This window comes from Ambystoma mexicanum, chromosome 7q (assembly GCF_040938575.1).
Source record: "Ambystoma mexicanum isolate Mex_15411 chromosome 7q, UKY_AmexF1_1, whole genome shotgun sequence".
NCBI lineage: Eukaryota > Metazoa > Chordata > Amphibia > Caudata > Ambystomatidae > Ambystoma > Ambystoma mexicanum.
This window is the reverse complement of record NC_090941.1, coordinates 749446882-749467703: the sequence shown is the minus strand read 5'-3', so window position 1 is coordinate 749467703 and position 20822 is coordinate 749446882. Positions and strand designations below refer to the sequence as shown.

Genomic DNA, 20822 nt, shown 5'->3' with positions numbered 1-20822 from the left:
CAAAGCAGTGTTCTAATAGGGGTTGTACGAGGTAAAGTGAACATGCTGTTACTTAAGTGCAACCCTTTGAAGCTTTAGTCAGAGTTCAGCCTCTTTTCGTGTGTTATATAGAAAAGGCTGGATGCCAGTTGTAATACAAATCTCCACGAATGAAACGAGGCAGGCAAATGGCGTTATCTTTTTTATTTTTATCATTTTAAAGTTTAATGAATCATACTATATACAACAATGCACCCAATACCATAATTGTTAAGCCATTACATGTCAGAGTTGAAGTAATGCAATTCCCTTTTTTATTTTTATTTTTTTTAGTAAGATCAAATCTGACTAGCATCTCGCTGGTATAATATAAATCCATATCTGTCAAGTTTTCCTACAACTTAAACAAATCATTCCCAAAAGCAAAAACCAAATAAAGAAAGAAACAAAACAAATTTGTAAATCCATCCAGTCATTGTTCATGAGTATATAGTGAGGTGTGGCTTGAGGATTAGATCACATGCAGAGACACAGGTAAAGCAGCGAAGTCCACTCATTACAGTAGTGAAAAGGAGGACATCTCGTTAGGCCTATGGTGAATGTTGGGGTTATCAGAGTCATTTACAAACTGGATCAGTGGGGCCCAATCTGCCAGAAATTACAACATTTCTCCCTTCATTGCTCCATCAATTTTGGACATGGCAGTCAAATACCACATTCTGGCCCACCATTCCTTTATACGCGGCATGACTTGTGATTTCCATTGTAATTACTAAATGTGCTGCTACCAGGAAAAAGGTAATCAGTCTGAAGCTTCTGGCATTCAACGTGTAATGCCCCTGAGTGTCTTCATTTCCCAGGAGTAAAACCAGTGGTTCCATCTCCAATTCAAAACCACATATTTCTCTAATTTGAGTGACCACTGCCTGTCAAAATGTTTGAACTTGAGGACCTTCCCACCAAAAGGATCCCACAGAGATGGTCGGGGTGATTTTATGCATCCGTTCCGGAGTAAGGTACCATCGGAACAACAGCTTAAAGCTCTTTTCTCTAAGTTGAACTGCTTGTTGGCTCTCGTCCAGATGTTGATCCATGTGAGGTGATCTATAGGTCTCCCTACATCTTCCTCCCACATGGACATATAGATATGCAGAGATTTAAACCTGGATCCATTTAACACCATCTAAAGAGCTAGTAGCTTGGCTCTCTGGGATCACCTATAAACAAATCTTAATAAAGAGTAATCTCACGTTTCCCCAGGGCTTCCACTTGTGTTTGAGTCCTTCAGTGGTGAAGTTGTAAATACTCAAACCTATCCCTTTCCCCTACTGTATAGGCCTGCCTGCACTCTTCAAATGTGAGAGGATAATTCCCGGGGGTGGGGTGGCGGGGGGACTCACTATTGTCCCAGAGACCTGTCCTAGGCGAGGGAAACGTTGTATGGCGTTATCTTTTTATGCTCGGCTTACTTGCAATCGTCTTCTAAAGATGATTGTCAGGTATAGTGTTGCCACAAAGTAGTTCAGCAAGGATTTTCCTAATGGTCGACATAGAGGTGGGGCTCAACTGATGCTAGGTAGTCAGAAAAACATTAAGCGTTAACCTAACCATCAGGTTTGGAAGTGCAGTTTAGCTTTTATGATTGAGCCATTTTCAACACTGTTCTTAGGAGAGAGTGATGGTCTTTCAATTTTCTTGCAGGGAATTTCCCCCTTATGTTCTACCGAAAATTCTTGTGAGTCTTACGATGAAAGACTGCAGCACAGCAATCAGAACTTTCCAAAGAACAGAGTGGTAAGTATGCTGTGTAAACATTTTCTATTTAGTGAATTATGGCCATCATTTAGTGAACATTGTTTTGTTGTAAAATAATGTATGCTTTGAAGAAAGATATTTATTTTTTTAGGTCGTACCACTTGAGTGTTTTTAGATGCACTGTGCATATACTTGAAGTTAAATATAGCCCAAAGGCTCCCTTGTCTAAAGTTCTGTTTATGTATGAACTAAATAGTTATACTTTAATTTGCTATTAATGTTTTACCTAAAATAAGCAGTTTCAAGAAATGGCTGTTGGGCTACTTCAAAGAAATACATGGCCCATAAAGCTCTCCTGGATTGACCACTTTATCACAGGTATAGATATCTACTTTCCTAATGGATTCCTTACTCCTACAGATTCCTCCTCATTTTTAGAACTATCATCCAGGTGCAAGTTTGCCTCTAAAAAAGTTCAATCACTAGGGGGTACTCTCTAGTTCTGATCAGTGTATTTGGCACACATGACTCCAGTGTTGATGTCATGGGTGGTCTATTTGGAGCCAAATGCACCCCCTGACCCTATTTCCTGTGTTGTGTGCACTCAGACTGCTTCTTTGGAACACCACTGCTCTTAGTAATGTAGACATGGATCATGTCTCCCGTGAGCTAGGTTTCAAATGCTGCAAAGAGTGCTGGAAGACGATGTCTGTGTTGTGCAAGCGCTGTGGTCAGATCTTGACACCAAAGATTGAAACTCATGCCCCTGTCAATGCACCCTAAGGTTGTTAAGATGTGTCCACCCTTCACAAGAACATGAAAACACCAACTTAGTCTCCAGTTCCAATTGAGCTTTTGGCCTCTAGGGAGACGTTTTTGTCTGTTAAGAAATTCAAGTAACGGTGGAGTCTCAGCCCTTTGAGGCAGAGACCAATTATAAGAAGACCATGAAATTGCAATATTCACCCTGTCTGCCCAGTGACTGTTAGTGTAGAATTCCAGTTTTGGGTTCTTTTTTTCAAATTGTAACCCCACTAAACCTTTATCTGGCTTATATTGTTTTCAGATTTAATTTTTTGTAGAGCCCCCGCAGTTGAAACTCTTTTTTTTTTTTGGTCTGCTGCCCGTAAGAGCCCATTTGGCTACCAAAGCACTGGTACTGTTTAAGCACACCACTTTGTCTGCGGGTGAGTTTGCATCCAGAAAGTGCTGAGGAGTAGGCTGGTGGCAGCTAGACATTTTGTTTTCGCTACACCATGTTTTAGTGTTGGAAAACAATTGGCATATATGGTGGTCATTGGTGTAATAAGTCATTTTAAAAGTCTTTTAGCCCCTACAATTTGTTTTGTGATAGGTCTTGTTTTAGTAGACTGAGAAATGGGCGGTTTGTCCAGTAGGCTTTGGATTGAGTCTAACCAAGCACCTTTTGTGGGACTGCTGTCTGGGTTAAGCTGGATGAAGATCTCCCAGACCTCTCAGTGCACACCTATGTGGGTGTGCCTGAATGTCTAGAGTTTGCCTGGCTAGCCAGAAAAGGATTGCAGCCAAAACCTGAAATAGTGCAAGTTTGTCGATTGGTGGATATGGTTACCTGTGTATGTGTCTGTGTGTGTCTATAACTAGGGAGACCTTGTTTTTTAACAGTCTTGTCATGGGAAACATATGTGGAAAACTGCTGGTAAGAAGGGTTGCTTCCAAGGAACCTGACTCTGCTGTACTGACTGGGCCCTGCCCTTTTGTTGAGCATGCCCTTTTGCCTTCCTGCTTGAAGAATCCTTTTGGCAAGGCTCCCCTTGTGCATCCTTCCCACATTGTGTGCTGTACACTCCATGCCTGCTGTGCTAGTGTTCTCCTAGAAACCTTTCTGTCCTTCTAGCACTTAGTATACCTAAGGCGAGAGGCTCTCTGATGACTTGGCTGGCCTTTGAGTGGCTTGCCGCTGGTCTACCCCATCTCTGCTTCTTTGTAAGATGTATTGCAACACCTCCTGCAGCTGCTTCCCCATCATGGCCCTAATCCTGTTGCCTTGGCTGAGCATTTTTCTCTATCTGGACTACCTCTGACCTGCTTGCTGGTCTCCTCTGTGCTCCATCGCTGCTGTCGCTACTGTGGTGCCCTCGTCATTGTGAAGTGAAGTCTCCATCAGATCCTATTTAGGCTCATTCTTCACCAGAGTCTCTTCATATGCTGACTGGAGACCTCAACCATAAATTAGCCACACCCAGTTCAAGCACCTACACTCCCCTATGCACAGTGCTTCCTGAGTTGTTTTGGCTGCAGCCATTGCCTTCTGTCACTGTTCCATTGGCCTCTGGCCCAAATCCGGGCTTCCATGGTATACTGGCTGAAGCACTACCTAGCTATATTCCCCCACCTCTGACCGCAGTCGTCTTCCTTTTGTGGGCATGAATTACACTCTGCAGCGATCCTTCTCTGGCCCTTTCGCAGTGTGTCCTAGGTTCTGAGCATCTCTAAAGGAATCACACTGATTCATCTGGATGGTTACCTCTGTCTCTCACCCATGGACTGTAAGTGATACTTACCCGTTTTTCGCCATAACTACAAGAGACCAATTGGGTGTGTCTGGTTAAAGCTCTCTAAAAGTGACACTTTTAACTGTAAACTGCCATATTTACTTTTCCCCTTTTAGGGTCCTGGAATCTTAAAGGCAATATTTGTATTTTCAAGGTATCTGTGAGTTTAGATGTAATTTAATCACTGTAATTCACTCCCAATGTGCCTTCCAAAGCAGGTCGGATTGTGCTGAATGTACCTGTTTCGACTAGTTTTAAGGATCCAAGGGGTCAGAGGAGTCCTTTGTTTAGACCATTTAATCTATTGACTGTATTTTTAATACGTGTTATTTTCTAGGACCTATTGTTTGCTTCATCACTACTCTTCACTACCAGTCCACCTTAGAAAGTGGATAGTGCTTTACTTAACAAAACTGATCTTTTTCTACTGGTGTTAGTAGCAGGTTGCATCTTGTTTATACCATTTACTGCTTTTCTACATATACTATGTTCTATTTTAACCGTGTTTACTCATTTTATTATTCACTATATATTTTCAGTACATAATGTGCGTGTTGTGTGCTTGTGCGTGACTAATTGTACCTTGCTACCTGCACCCCTCCACCCCTAAGAATCAAGTCTGCCATGTTTGCCAGTGAGAACTGCTACACATGCCGGTTGATCTTGCTGGACCCCACACCAGAGAAATTTAGAACAGCCTCCTAACATTATCCCTTTCAATGGCACTTTTCATCTTTTCCTCAAACGTCTCTGTAACCCTCTCTCCTGGAAGTCGATCTATCACTTCGGGCAGTCACCACATACACTGTTATGTTAAGCTAAATTGATTTGTAGAGCGCACTACTGCCGTTTCCATGGTCTCAGCTGCTCTTTTGGCTCTGTAAGGTAAAGTGGGTGGGTTGGGTAGTGAGGCAGAGAGGGATAGGATAGATGTGCTCATCTGTTTATGCCTGTAGAAACAGGAGTAACTGGCATCTCTGCGTGTGAGCTTTCTGGGTGTGCTTTGTTTTGTATCTTGGGTCTTGTTGTTTCCGGATGGGCAGTATCCAGTGTTTGTGTTATTGTTATTGGTTTTGTACCTTGGTTAGTGATGTGCGGTTTGTGTTTTTAGCAGGGTTGTTAGCCACCTGGGTGTGTATGGTAAGAGTGAGGTGTGGGGGTATGGAAGAGAAAAGAGAAATGGTTAGTGGGTTTTGTTTTGGCTCTGGGTTTTTTGCAGGTGTATTATTGTTTCCTTTGTGGGCATTTATTTTGTGGTTTCTTTATTCTGAGGTTGCAGTCTATGGATGAGGTTTTGGCACTGTGTGTGTTTGGATTGGTCTGGTCGTGAGGATGGTTGTATAGTTGTCGGTCCGTTTTTATTTTGGTGAGGTAAATAACCATGCTTTTAGCCATTTTCTGAAAGTTAGATGGATGCCATTGTTAGTAACCTAGTTTGGCAATCAGAAAGGAGAAGGCGGTTCCTCCGAATTTTGTTTTCTTGTGGTGCATTGTTCTTATTTGAAGGTCGTTGCTGGACCTCAAAGCTCTTCTGAGTATGTATCGAGTGATATTTGCTTGGAGAAATTTGGCTCCTTGTCAATATAGTGATTTCCAGGCAATGCAGAAGGCTATGAAGTTGATACATTTCTTTACTATTAGCCAGTGTAGACTTTTCAGGGCTGGTGTGATGTGCAGTCTTCTATTTAGTCCCTGCGGTAGTCCTTCTGCAGTTTTTTGGATGCAGTGTAATTTGTTGGTGAGGAGTTTTGGTATTCCTAGGTAGACTATTAGTGTTGTCTGTTCTTGATAATATCAAGGAAATGATCACACAAAGGTGAGACCCACAGTCCATGAGATTTCTCTGATTTCTTATCACTGTTGATGTCTCTGTTTGAGCTCCCATGCTCGAGGGCCAGCTGACAGATGTCTGAGTTAGATTGTCGTTGCGTGGGGTAATCATTATTTCTGTTTTGGTTGGGTTTAGTTTAAGGTTGTCGCTTGCCACCCAGGTGTTTGTCGTTGAGGCATTTATTGTTTGAGATGTCAGGGTTGTAGTTAGTAGGTATCTTGAAGATGAGCTGGCTGTTGTCTGTGTAATTTTAGGCTGTCAGTCTGAGTCTGAATGAGTTTCACTAGGTGTGTCATATAAATCTTGAAGAGGAGTGTGGCGCGGTTTGATCCTTTTGGTACTCTGCAGGTGATTTTGTATTTGATGTAAACAGTGGTATGTAGGCTCTTTCTGTTCTGTTGGTGAGGACAAATTTCAGCCATTTTAGTGCAGAACTTTGAATACTGGATTTTTCCAGTCTCTTGATTGTTGTGTGTTCGTATTAAAGGCCGCTGATATATCCAGTAGTATGAGGACTGATTGGGTGGTGGTGTCTGTGTTCATCTTTAGGTCGTCCCATGTGCATAGGAGTCCTGATTCAGTTCCTCACATGGGTCTGAAACTAACCTAGGATTGGTCAAGTAGTCCGTTGCTTTCCACATGATTGAGCATTTATTTGTACACGTGGTTCAAGATTTTCATCTGGTAGTGTAGGTTTGATATAGGCCTGTAGTTGACCGGGTCATGTGTTTTTAATGTCTCGTTTTTAAGAGTTGTTGGATATAGGCTGATTTGTATGATTACGGTTCTATTCTAGTGTTTAGGGATAGATTTTTTAGGAGTAGGGTGTAGAGGGCTGATGGGAGAGTAGCTTTTTGTAGATAACCGGTGGGCATGGTTCCCTGGGAGACAAAGCCATGTTGGTTTCTTTTAGTAGGTTGTCGAAGGTTTCATTGCTTATAGGCTTGAACCGGGGATATTGTGCTCGTTGTTTTAGTGCTGATTTGTAGGAGGGTGTAATTTGTGATCCTGCGTGATGCTTCTATTGCCTGTTGGGACTGAGTGTATTTTTGCACTTAGGTGGTATATGATGCTGTCTCATAACATTTGCATAGCTACGATATTGTTTCTGCATGAAGTTGTTTTTGATTTACTTGATAATTCTGTACATTTCTTTCTGTGGGTTTGTTGCCAGTTGTTTTCTTGCGGCGTAGTGAGTTTTCTTGTCTTTCAGAACTGCTGTTTTGTATAACCGAATTTGTCGTCGTTAGTTAATTTTGTCCAACTGGTTGTAGTTTTTCCTCCTTCTCTATTGTAGTTTATGGTTTGTTTTCCTAAGTTCTCTCAGTTCCTCTGTGAACCATCTTGCACATTTTTGAAGAATTTTAATAGTGTCATTTGGTCCAACCTGTCTACAATCCCGGTGCAAAGGTTCTCTTCAAAAGTGTCGAGCATCATTTCGTTTAGCTGGGAGGTATCGGCTTTGGTTGGTTCTAGTTGTTGTGTTAATGTTTCTGGGTCACATCTTTTAAAAAAAAAATGTTTGTTGCCAGATGTTTTATGGTTGTAGTGATGTGGCAGGAAATGTAGGATTGCTATGCTATGTAGGATTGTTATGCTATGCAGGATGGTCATGCTGTAACGATGCTGTGCTGTGATATACTACATTAAACTCGCTCTCATACATTAAGGCATCCCTCGTCTTCCCTCTGCCTGCAGCACCCAGGACATGCCCAAACCCCTCCTAGGGCAAAGGACACATCAGACCTTCTCTTCTGCGGATTCTCTACAAGCATAGCATTAGCACCATATATGGGAGATAACAGTAGGGATTCCACGAATGCCGCTTGTCCATAATACAACACAATGTCCCCGCAGGCCTTCGTCACAAGTGAGATGTCGATAGTTCTTGCCAAATGTCTGCAATATCGTGCCAAGTAACAGCCCCCATTGTGAAAGTGCTATAATATATTAGTGATTGCTTATGATATGCTATATTACCTGTGCTCTAGGGGTGGTCCCTAGAGAGCTCCGTGTGCTGACTGCCTGAACACCTGTCCTTCTGCATTTTCCTGCTTCTACGCTGATAATGTCTCTGTATGCTGTGTATTGGCTATCTAATACAAAAAGCTTGGTTTACCACCAATATGTGTCTGATCACCTTATTTGCTGCAAAACGAGGCTTATGCTGAGGGGGCCCTTTGGGTAGGGGCTGATGTTGGCCACCACAGAATGGTTCCACGATCATTGGCCTAACTGCAATGGAGTTTTTGTGGGGGGGCTGCCATCTACCACTACCGCAGGCTCATCGTACCAGAGGCCGCTGTTGAAAGCATGGCACACCTGTTATCTGCGACGTTGCCAAACTCGGCGGTGCGGTTGGGAAGCCCACGGGAAATCTGTCATAGCGCACGGCTGTGAACCTGTTCACCTAAGACTGATTGGTAAATACAACCTTCCGCTTCTGTGCTTGTTTTTTTTCTTCTCTTCTCTGCACTGCACGTTATTTTGACTAAGATTTGATTTGCCATGTCGTGTATTCTCTCTCCCTACACCTCCTGGCATGTTTTGTATTTGTCTATAACTGGGAAGATAGCTGCGCCCCAGAGATTTTCAGCTCTGCCGATCGCAGTCCTCTCGTTTGTCTGCGGTCTGTCTGTTTTGCTTCTATGCTCTAGTTGCTGGGTTCAGTGTAGAGCTCAAATTGATTCCCCACGAATTAGCTATCCTGCACGTACGTTTTTTTTGTTGTTGCCATATGCTCAGAGATCTTTAGGATTGCAAGTCAGGGTACAGTTTGTGGCAATCGAGTAACAGATAGGTGTCCCATATTGTAGCAGTGCAGGCCACACCATTCGCAGAGGCACTGGCAGCCCCCAACCCCACTCGTCCCTGTACAGAGCAGCTCGATCCAGACGTGGAAAAAGTGCTGGCAGGCTGCCGCAGTTCACATCGAATCCAATGTTTAATGTTTTCGCATAATGTTCTCGACAAACATAAAACAATGAAAGGGATAATCTCTGAACTACAGAATGCAGCCTGTGTGTAGTTCTGTTCCAAAAGGCCTTTCTTGCAAACAACTTGTCTATCGTGTACATGTAATTGCGGACTGCCTGTTATGTTCAGATTGAAACTGCTTTTGCTTCTTACTACTGAGAAGTTTTGTATCACTTGTTGCATTGGATTTTTGGATTGCAATTTTGTCAGGGTAGGTTTTATAGTTTGGGTTACTGTTCGTTTTGCTTCTTAAACTGGTTGAAGAGGAGGTTTAGATCCTCATTGCATTTTCGTGTGATTTAGGAATAGGGCCACGTGTAATGTCACAGTCGATTTCTGTTTTTCAAACTATTGAGTTACTGTGCCCGTGGTTTGTGTGCCACCACATAGACACGGTTTGTGACTGGGGCGGTCCAGGTGTGTTGTTGCATGGCCACCAGGATCGGACACAGGTTCCGATGCATTTGCCCCTGGTTATCTATTAGGAGTGTTTTCTCAGCGGGACGTCGCTGGAAGATAGTTGTACATTCCAACGGTTTGTCAGGTTTGTCTTGTGTTTTTTTTTCCTCTGCTGTGTATTTTTTACTTTCTTCATGCCGTGGCTTGCCTTTGCCACTCAAAGGGTCGCCGTGGGACGCCATTCATTACCACACATATCCTTCGCCTACTACAGACATATTCAATTTTATGCCTGCAGGTCTGCCTTGTTTAGGGAATTGACATATTCCCTTGGGTTTACTGGTTATCGTGATTTTTAGTTTTTTATTTACGGTTTTATTATTTTATTTATTGTGGGCTTGGTCAAGATTTTGGCTACTATTCATCAGCACCCTGTCCATGCTACAGACAACGTAATGCTTCAGAAATACCTACATGCTTTACTTCCATGCACGGGCAAGGCCTGGATTGGAAAGAAAAAAGTTCCTGCATAACTATATTTTGTCATAATTGTCCTCCCACTATCATTGCTTTGCCAACACACGGAGCCTTGCGGTCTATATATGTGTTGTGGTTTCTGCTAACGAGGTGAAGCTGATGGACGTTAGCCATTTGGGATTTAAGTACCAAATGTTATTGCTGAGGCAAACCTGAGGCTGTTCCTCTTGTCCATCTTGTCTTACTTTATCTTTATATTCAGCAAAATCTATTAATCCTTGCTTGCTCCTGTCTCCCCTTGTGAATTTGAATTTGAATTTTGAATTTTGAAACACTTATAAACGCGCACACAACTAACCAAATCGTATCCTGGCACAGATAGAACAAAACAATGAAGCTCAGAAGGCCAGGGGACCAACTGGGTAAAACAGTACTATACAAACAAAAAAGTAGTCCAAAATCACACATTTATTTAAAGAGATGAGTTTTGAGACCTGCTCTAAAGGTCATCAGGGAGTTGGCTTGTCTCAGATATAGCGGAAGACTATTCCACAATCTGGGTCCGGTCACTGAAAAACACTGATCTCCTCTAGACCTGTACTTCATCCTAGGAATTTGTGTACCACCTTTCCGGTTTGTCTTTGTGCTGTCACCACCAGTAAATGCCGGAAGGTTGTTTACACCACTCCTCTTGATCTGCAGTACCTGCGGGCCTACTTCCCTTTGTGTCTCCCCGCTCTTTTGATTTCTAGACGTAGCAATGAGCTCTGAACTTTCCAAAACACCACTTATACCTGACTAATGCCTTCTTCATGTTTTCAACAAATGGGGCATTCACCTGTAACTATTTGAAATAGTGGAATTATTTTTTTGACTCGGGTTCAAAAGAAATTTCAGTGACCACTGGAGGGGTAGTTTCATGCGGATCACCTTGTTGTCTTGCGTGAGACTTGGAACAAAGATAGTCTAAGGTGTCTGATGGTTATTGGTCAGTGTATTTTGCCTGATAGATAGTGTCTGCAGACAGATTCTGTGACAGACTAGATCGCTTAAGAACTCCCAGGCTAAGCTAGAGAAAGAATTGGTGCAGTACATTACAAGTATTCCTCCAAGGCTGGCCGACCAAACAGTAAACACACTCACAAAGCAGGCCTCTACCCAAGTGTTTCTGCAGAAACCAGTAAATATTCCCTTTAAGAAGCACCTACAGCCTTTGAGATTAACTAGCACCATACCCGCTTCTCCTGAGGGCCCGCACAGCACCCCCTGTGCCACAGCGAGTTGACACCCCAGCCCAACCACTCCCCACATCCCCCACCACCCTCCCGTGCCTCTCACACCGCCGCCTGCCGCATCTTCCTCTCCCACCATGACCTCTCCGTCCACTCCTCGAGGAGACTTAACATCTTCTAACCCTGACGTGCCTCCACTTCCGCTGCCAGTGGCCTCTACCTACACACCACCCACCTCGATCTACATCCACTCCCCTGCGTATCCCCTAGTTCTACAGGCGCATGGCTGACTCAAATCTGACAAAAATACATGGATGACTTGCAAGCACTGTCCAACTCTTATGCTTTTAACTCCAGGGCAGACAATTTACCAGGCAATATATTAAACTATCACATTCATCCATGTCTGAGACACCCTCGCTACACACTATGGACACCTCAACATCCTCTGCCGTGTCAAATACTGAGGCGGAACCTATGAGAATTCACACTCCCTGGAGCTCCACTGACTTATACCATATGGCACAGCAATTCCCCATATTGCCTGACAACCCCACTGCTTTCATGGAACATTTGAACACAGTGATTCTCCAGCATTGGATCTTGCATAGATTCACATGCTGTGAATATTCCCCGTCGTCAGGCTGTTAATATTCCCCGTCGTCAGGCTGTGAATCCTCGTTTAATTTTTGATTCCCCTTGCCCTAGGCAAGAAGAAACTACATTTTATAGCCAACACCCTTGTTATGCGCGCTTTTTGTCCCATCTAATGGAACCTCGAGTAACTGTAGACTAGACATTCCTCTTCCCTTCACATTCTAAACGTGTGTTCAGCTGAGGGAGTCCTCTGGTTCACCACTGTTAGTAAAAACAACCTTTTTCTTCAACAAAACAACTTAAAAAGATTTTTTCAAGGAAAACTATTTTCCCCAAGAGGGGAAATATTTCACAAGGTGATGAGTTTTTGTTCTAAGGGCCTGGAGAGCAGAAGGAGACCCTTCTTTACACCATGTGCCACTTGTGGCCTTAAGAACGTTTATGAAGGAGACAAACACTGCGACTGTATTTACTGTCTCTACCACATCACACAGTGGAGAGCTGCACTATCTGCAGAGGTCTTATCCATTACCCTCAAAGATAGACATAGACGGCTGGTATGCTGGTTAAACGAGGTGAATTATCCTGAATACCCCTGCAATGTCTAGTTGACCAAAAGCATGACCATTCCCGCCGAGAAGGGCCCGTGGTCGAAGGATAGGGCCCGGTCGGAGGAGCGGCCGGGGAAGAAGCATAAAAGAACCCACGGCTACGGGCCGTCGGCGGGGAAGAGACTGGGAGGTTTAGGTGGCCTGGCACTGCCCGCGAAAGACCAACCGTCACCGGCGAGGAAGTCGTCGACGGAAACGGAGCATCAATGCCATAGGTCAAGGTCAGTGAGAGAGGGCGAAGCGGATTCCTCAGGGCCCAAGGCCACGTCGACAGCCGCTTCGAAGCTGCATAGAAACAACTCTAAAGAAGCTAGCGAGGAGCAAAGGTTGCGAAAACGACCACCGTCCACGGAAGGGGAGCAGAGGTCGGCGAAGCTCCAGGCTCCATGCCCATCCACTAGGCCCACTACTAAAACTGCCTTGGCGGCATCGCAAAAGACACATGAAGCGTCGCCTAACACAACTAAGAGCTGCAAGGAACCATCCTCAAAGCATAAAACTGTCTCGTTGATGACAGCTCAAATCTAGCCTGTCTACGGCAATGCATCATAAACCTTCCCCAACGCACAAGAGCACCTCGTCGACGTCATCTCAAAGGTCGGGCTTGTCCATGATTAAAATCCAGAAGTCCCGCTCACAAAAATCAGACTCTGCTACGGAGGAATCAAGCTCATTGACGCGGAAACACGATGCCCTCGACTACGGCCCAGCCAATGGAATCCCTTTGGCAGCTTTGTTGACGGCAGAGCAACAGTAACAACCTTCAGAGGAGTGGCAAAAGATGGTCTTGGAGAAAAGCTCACAAACGCAGGTCACCCAGGTGTCTCCAATTCAATATACTGAGATCATGCCGGAGGACATCTTGCAGCATCAAGTGAATACCGATTTTGAGGTACAACACCAACAATCATACTCAGAACAGTCAGTCATATGGCAGGATGAAATTTGTGCCAAACCATCTACGCCGGGGAGGCATATTCAGCAAGGGGACCCCCACAAAAGGGGAAGATCCCCACCACACCAACCGCAGCAGGAAGAGGTCCCAGGTCCATCTGGGGTTCACTCCCACCAACGCATGCAGTTCCAACAAGAGGATGAAAGGGTGATACTCGCTAATCCGCAGGCCCTACTTTGTATCCAGCTCCTTTCATCCCTACAAAGGGTCATCGCCCAGCTTGACGCAGCACTTAGAAGACCAGGAGCTCCAGCCCTGCCGCCCCAACCCTCCCTTCCGCAGGAGTCTCCACCCAGACCCAGGTCTGCTTCGGGAGAAAGGTCAGCAAGATCCTCACCCTCCAGGAATAGGTCCACTTCATGGACACGGTCAATGCTCTCCTCCAAAGGGAGATCACAGCCACTGCCCACCTCTCGATCACCTACACTGTCTCCAAGGCTACGACCAATCTGTAGAAACAGAAACTATTTTCTGGTGCCATTTTTTTCGTCCTGCAAGAGGACCCATACACCGACCCAATTAGTGTTAGAGGAAGGAGAACTAACTGGTACTGATACACACCAGCCCCAGGACACTACGTCCTCCTCAACTACACCAAGACTGGACGACTTGGACACGGATTCCCCCCAGGAATTTACCCAGGAAGAAGAATCAGCAAAACCGTTTCTCCCCGGATGACATCACGGGGTTCCACTCCAGGGTCGTGAAGGCATGCAAGGAGTTTGGTCTCCACCCCCTGTAGGAAGACAAAGAATGGTTTTTATTCAACCACATCGACAAAAGGAGAAAGACAGTTGTTTCAATCCCTATCCTTAACCACATATGGCAGGAGGTGGTAAAAGCAATGAAGAGACCATAATCAATCCTAGCCATCTAAGGCCGCCTGGATAAAAAGTATAACCCTACGCACAATGCCCCGAAATGCCTCTATTCACAACCGTCACCCGAGTCGGTGGTTTCATCAGTGAAGCTTGTAAACAAGACACCTTTTGAGAAGAAGGTATTAGCAGCTGACGCCACAGTAGTGAAAGCAGCTAACTCCCTCGCCATCATAGCTAGGTACAACAGAGAAATGTGGCATAAACTTGCACCAATCGTAGACCATCTCTGAGAGGAAAAGCGTAAGGAGGCAAAGGCAATACTGAAAGAAGGTGAAGATGCCTCCAACCTAGGGATCACCATGGCAGTTGATCTGGCAGAGACAGGTTTTAAGCAGGTGGCAAACTGAGTAGTCCTAAGAAGGCAGGCTTGGCTCCGCTGTACGGATTTACGGCCAGACGTCCAACAGAAGGTCGTAGATATGCTGCTCGAGGGAGAGACCCTATTCGGTCCTCAAATCGACAAGGCCCTCCAGGCAATGAAAACACACTGACACGGTCAGGTCTCTAACATCCCTGCAGAACCGACGCAATTTTCGTCAGTTCAGGGTAGCATCCAACAGAACATCAACAGCCTCTTCAACGGGCAGCAGTTTTCTAGAGATTCAACATATTACTCACAAGGGTACAAAAGGGCGTACCAGGGGTATCAAAAGTCAAAGGACTTCCGCCAAACCCATCGGCGCAAACAGCCATCCGGATTCCAAAGGGGACGGCAGGGTAAACCTCAACAATGACAATCATACACATGGCGCACTGGGGAAGGGGGATCTCTAGATTCTCTGGGTTCTGGGACGCCATAACAATGGACAAGTGGGTGTTCGATGTGATCCGCTACGGGCACCTGTTGGAGTTCAAGTGACCACCCACTCCCATACCACCAAACCCCCAACCGCAGGTGCACAAGGCCTCTGTACTGCAAGAAGTTCAGCTCATGCTACATAAACGATCTGTAGAAAAGGTCCCCAAACATCAAAGGGGAAAGGGAGTATACTCTCGATCGTTCGTCGTCCACAAACCGGATGGAAAGTGGAGACCCACTCTAGACCTCAGAACGTTAAACAAGTTCATCAAACGACAAAAGTTTACCATGATCACTTTAAAACAGGTCATAGAAGCTTTGCAGCACTACGACTCCCTTGCATCCCTGCACTGCCAGGATGCGTATTTCCACATACCCATCCACCCAGGGAACCGAACGTTCCTCTGGTTCGTTGTCGGAAACTAGCGTAATCAGTTCAGGGCCCCACCATTCGGAACAAAGCCACCACCACACACCTTCACAAAGTGCCTTACACCGGTGGCGGCCAGCCGGCAAAAAATAGGGCACCACGTCTTCCCTTAGACGACTGGCTCGTACGATCGCCATCCAGGCAGGGAACGCTGCGGTCGATAGCGGCAACATGGACCGGCAGCAAGCACTGGGTTTCGCCATCAATTACAAACAGTCTTCCTTGTGTCTGTCTAAGAGGCTCATATTTCTAGGGGCAGAATTCTAAACACACGAGCCAGGAGTGCGTCCATCCAGCGACAGGATAAACACCCTCAACACTTGTCTGCAGTCCTTTACACCAAACATGGTCAAAACGGTCAGGCAACGCATCCAACTGCTCGGAAACAATGGCATTGTGCATACCGCTAAACCCTCACTGCAGGCTTCACATTAGGCTGCTGCAGAGGTTCCTGGCTGCCAGCCGGTCACAAACCACAGGGTCATGGGGAGACAAGGTTCAGAACCCTCCCAGACTGCACTCGGCTTCAGTGGTGCGCGGCTAAACCCAACATCCACAAAGGAAAGGCATTTCAAGACCCTACACCCACCAAGACGCTGGTGACGGGCGCCTGCCTACAATGGTGGGGCGCTCACTTGGACACTTCACATCAAGTGGCTATAGACGCCTCAGGAGACATCTCTACACATAAATGTGCTCAAACTAAAAGTGGTTCAGTGGGCACTCAAGTCCTTCCTCCCGGTATTACAGAATCAAAGTGCCAAGGTCTTCACAGACAATATCACCACGATGCAGGGGTTGGGGGGGATACCAGGTCCAAGACATTGTCCAGGGAGGCACAGCTGACATGGCACTGGGCCATAGCCCACAATATCAGCATCCAAGCGTTTCACCTGCATCTACAATCAAACTAGCGGACAGCCTCAGCAGGCAGATTGCTATCCCAGAACCACGAATGGGAGCTCAATCGGTCATCACTCCAATCGCTCTTTCGCCACTCTGGAAGTGGATGGCCTGAGAATAGATCTGTTTGCCATGGCCCAGAACGAGAAATGCGCCTGGTAAACCAGCAGGACGCCGCAGGAGAGATCCATGGGAAACATGTTCGCTTCTCCATGGGAGGGCCTCTTCGCATACGCGTTCCCACCGTTCCCGATCATACGCATAATGCTGATGACAATCAAACGATAATCGAGAGGAGGAGGCAGGGTTGCTGCACATGTTCTGGGCTTGCCCAGGGGTGCATAGATTCTGGGAGGAAATAAAGATGAAAATGGCCAGGGGGGGGTGTGGTGTTGGATGTGGGGTCTGGGGCATGCATGCTTGGGAATTTCCCCAGGCCACGTGATCTAAAGCATATCAATAAAATGAAAGACCTGGCATATGTCCTGGCCAAGCGCAGGATTGCAATTTCTTGGAAGGCGGCCCATAGGCCTAGAGTGGAGACATGGTGGGCGGACCTCCTGAGATGGGCAGAGGCAGAAACTGCGGCTTGGTTTGAAGCCGCCACCATGGGGGGAGGAGAGGAAGTGGGTCCCCTAATAGCCTGGAGGCAACTGGTGGCCTCATTGGCCACCCCTCACCAGGCCAGTCATGAAACAGAAGACTCAGTTGAGTCAATAGGCACCAAGATTCCCAAAAATGCTCACGAAGATGACACCGATGAAATGGCTCGAGTTTGTGGGGAGGGAAGTGGGAGGACAGGAAATGTATAATGTGTTGATTTGACTTTGATTATGAACGTCCAAAAGTTGTAATGTTTGGTGTGATGTTTTTAAAAATAATAAAAATTGTTTAAAAAAAAACAATCAAGCGATAATCCTGCAAAGTGATTTTCATCACTCCATACTGGCCTCGCCAGACCTGGTTCTCCAAGATAATGCAATTGGCCGCGGACAATCCCGTCCGACTCAACAATCAGTCAGACCTGATGACACAGGGCAAGGGGAAGATTCTACACCACAACCTGCAATCGCTACGCCTCAGAGTTGCTCCTTACTTAGCGGAGTTCGGAGGCCTAAACATCCCCTATGACTGCAGAGAGGTGCTGGAATCAGCTAGGGTGCCCTCTACCAACAAATTATACTGCCTAAAGTGGAAGCGTTTCTGCAAGTGGTGCGAAGCACAAGACCAGCAGGGGAACCTGAACCCATTGATTCCATTCTCCAGGCTCTGGTCTGGATTTCCTTAGTTGCTCCCTGGTACACTGTGGGAATTGGAGTCCTTCAACAGAAAAGATAAGTGGCCAGAAAATGTAATGGGAGGCATTGGGAGATAGTGGTACCATGAATGAAGCTTTTGGCACATTGGGCGTATTCAGGGACTTGGGGCCCGTTACTCCCACTGCCGACATCTGGGATAGGGCTTTCTATGCCTTTTTGTCCTTGCAAGCCTCCTGCCCCATAGTGGGAGTGGGCCCTGTCCTCCCTGCCCCCTTGACAGGATCATAGCCCTGTCAAAATATTCTTACTCCAACGCTTCTGTATGTTGTACTGAATACAATTGTGTTGTTGAACCTTGATCGGAGCCGCAAGTCTTCTGTTTTCCTCCTCACTCTGTCACAGCTCTTAGTAACTATATATCTCAGATGAGGGGCATCAAAAAGGACCATCAGTTCTTTGTCAGGTGGGCTGGGCTGTTACCAATAGACCCTATTCAGATGGATTGTTGACTGCATTTATAATATCTGTTATCTGCCCAACAATGAGGTCCCTGCAGATTTTAGGGCCCATTCTGCTTTACAGAATGGTATCCCTGTTGGCATGTCAGGTGGGTATGTGGGCCTCATTGCACGCAGATTGCAAGCCTTATTGGCTAGATTTCTTATCAAGTCAAGTTGTCTGCTTTGGCCGTATGGTGCTCCGGTGTATACTGGCATAGTTTTTTTTTCTTTTTTAAAGATTTCATTAGGTTTTGCATGACACAACAAATACATCACACAGAGCAACAAGCTCAAACATTAACTACACTCCCCTCCACCCCCCCCCAGCCTGCACATCAGTCTTTTAGTCAATCTCTATGATTGCAATTTCCTCTCTCCCCGGTAGCATGCTTTCGTTTATTTCTGCGTTTGCAAACAGCGTTACTGTCAGCGCTATCCATCTCTGTAAGCCTATGCCTGACTCCTCTGCTTGGGCTCTAAGTGCTTTCTGCGATACTCCTGTTTTTGCAGTACACCACTTCTCCAGGTCTCTCCACCATCTGCCTATGCACGGAGCTCTCGTATCTTTCCATCCCATTGCTATGACTCGCTTGGCCGTAATGTATATCAAATCCCTGAACTTATTCAGTGGCTTATCTTTCGCTTCTTATTGTATCTCCTCAGCATGCAGGCTTCTGGAGTACCAGTATATAATTCAATGCCACCCTTAGCCACCTTGGATGATACCTCCCCCCAAAATTCTCGTATGACCGAGCATCCCCAGAACATGTATATGAGCCCTGCATCTTCTTCTTTACATTTTGGGCACACTTGCCGGTGTGAGGTATGCCCCCTGCACAATATAAAGCTGTTTCAGTTGTAGCCTGGCATTCCTGGAGACAGTCTTGTGGTATTGCATGATCTCCCCCCACTCCCTCTCCTCCAATACCCTCCCCAATTCCTTCTCCCATTTGCTTTTACAGTACAGTGCAGCCCATGCAGAACAGCCCAGCAGAACCTTGTAGATTCTAGACACCTCATGTCCCCCTTCTGCAGCTGTGAGTAGTGTCTGAACATCCTCATTCACAATATCCCCTTCTGTAGTGCTAGGCCATCTTCTACGTAGTAGCCCCATAACCGTGATATGTAGTAAGAACCGCCCCGCCTGTAGCCCGGAATTCTCTCGCAGTTCCCCGAAGGCCTTCCAGCTCCCCTCTCCCCTCAGATCACTGACTGTTGCCACGCCCTGTGTCTCCAATTTCGTCTCCACCATAACACGATCGCTCACTCTTTTCCATACTACCACCCCTATCAGTATCTACGGGGAGAGCGGGTCAGAGTCACCCACAACCCTGCAAGCCCTGCGCCATGTCTGCGTCCCAAGTTTCACCAGATAGCAGCCCTTTGCATGTCCCCCAGGCAGGGGCCCATACAAGGTCTCTCAGGTGACCTCATGTTAGCATTGGCTGTAGTAATGTTGTCTCTAATGTAGGTTCATCAGCCATCCATTTCACCACGTGCCGCAACTGGCACGCCAAGAAGTAGAGCTCGAAATTCGGCACCTGCAGCCCTCCCTGGTCATATGGCCCCTGCAACGTATTCAGGGCCTCCCTATGCCACCCTTCCCGCCACAGAAACCCTCTGCATAACCTCTCCAACTCCCTGAAGAAACGTCGCGGTATGTCATATGGGACATTCCCAAAGCAGTGCTGTCATGGACAAGGGCCCCAAAACACAAAAACCACACCATCCAGTGACGGGGCAATGGGTTACTTGACTCACTGATGTCCCTTTGGGACTCATAAACACAGGGGCCCTGGCTGGACTCAGTCCTGGTGCCTTTGGCGCCAGGCTCATATAGAGATGTGAGCAGGAACACTTTATTTCAGTGCAGGAGTGCTTTTATTTTTCAAGAACTTTCCAGGTGCTGGAAGCCTTTATTCCAGAGAACATCCCCATGTGCTGACTCATCGGGCGTGGATCCCTAGGCCTGGTCTTCAGGTGCTGACTCATCGGGTGTGGCAGGGCGTGGCAGCAGGCAGGCCAGAGCTACTGGGCGTGGCCAGGAACAAGACTATATAAACCCTCCGATCCTTCAAGCAAACGCTTCGCGTTACTTTGCACCGCCGTGCAACGTGACGCTCACCGCCGCCTGGACCAGCTACTTACCTCGTGATCCTGCAACAACAGCATCCTTACCTGGACCCTGGCTCACGTCTCACGGCAAGGCTCCATCTTCTTGGCATATCCCAAATTGACGCCGCAGCACCTGCGCTCTCTGTCCCACGAAGCTGAAGTCCTGAAACGAGAAAAGAATACAAGACTAGGTTAGAACTCCCAAAAACACCCAACTCAGGGTTGCACCGCATTTAAAACACAACGCGCACCTTAAGGCACCATTAAAGGCTACTTACCAGCTGTCGGACTATCTCAGCCCCGCTCCTCCGTACCGCTGGCTCCGCTTCTTCTACCGCCGGCACCGCTACACCACCTGCAAGGGGAGAGAGCAGAGAAAAGAGACATTACATACAAAGGACAGAGAACAAACTTTACAAATACAATTACAACAGTCAGAAGACAAGCAGGTAAGTGGAAACAAGGGAAACACTTACCCACAAGAGAAGTGGACTAGTAGCAGCTGGCCTTTACTTCCACGACAAGGGACCAGTGAAGGAACTTGGTTCCCTTCAACAAGCGCCCCTGCCAGAAGCAGCAGGATGGAGAG

General features: G+C 46.5%; 1 protein-coding gene across 2 annotated transcripts in view; it reads left to right on the top strand.

Annotated features, from left to right (window-relative positions):
- Positions 1 to 20822, top strand: part of ATM (ATM serine/threonine kinase) — a 3046976-nt gene that overhangs the window by 798415 nt on the left and 2227739 nt on the right. For both annotated transcript variants that reach the window (XM_069640412.1, XM_069640413.1), the window contains one exon: positions 1681 to 1773. In XM_069640412.1, coding sequence (XP_069496513.1) covers positions 1681 to 1773 — 93 coding nt within the window. The remainder of the gene's footprint in view (positions 1 to 1680; positions 1774 to 20822) is intronic.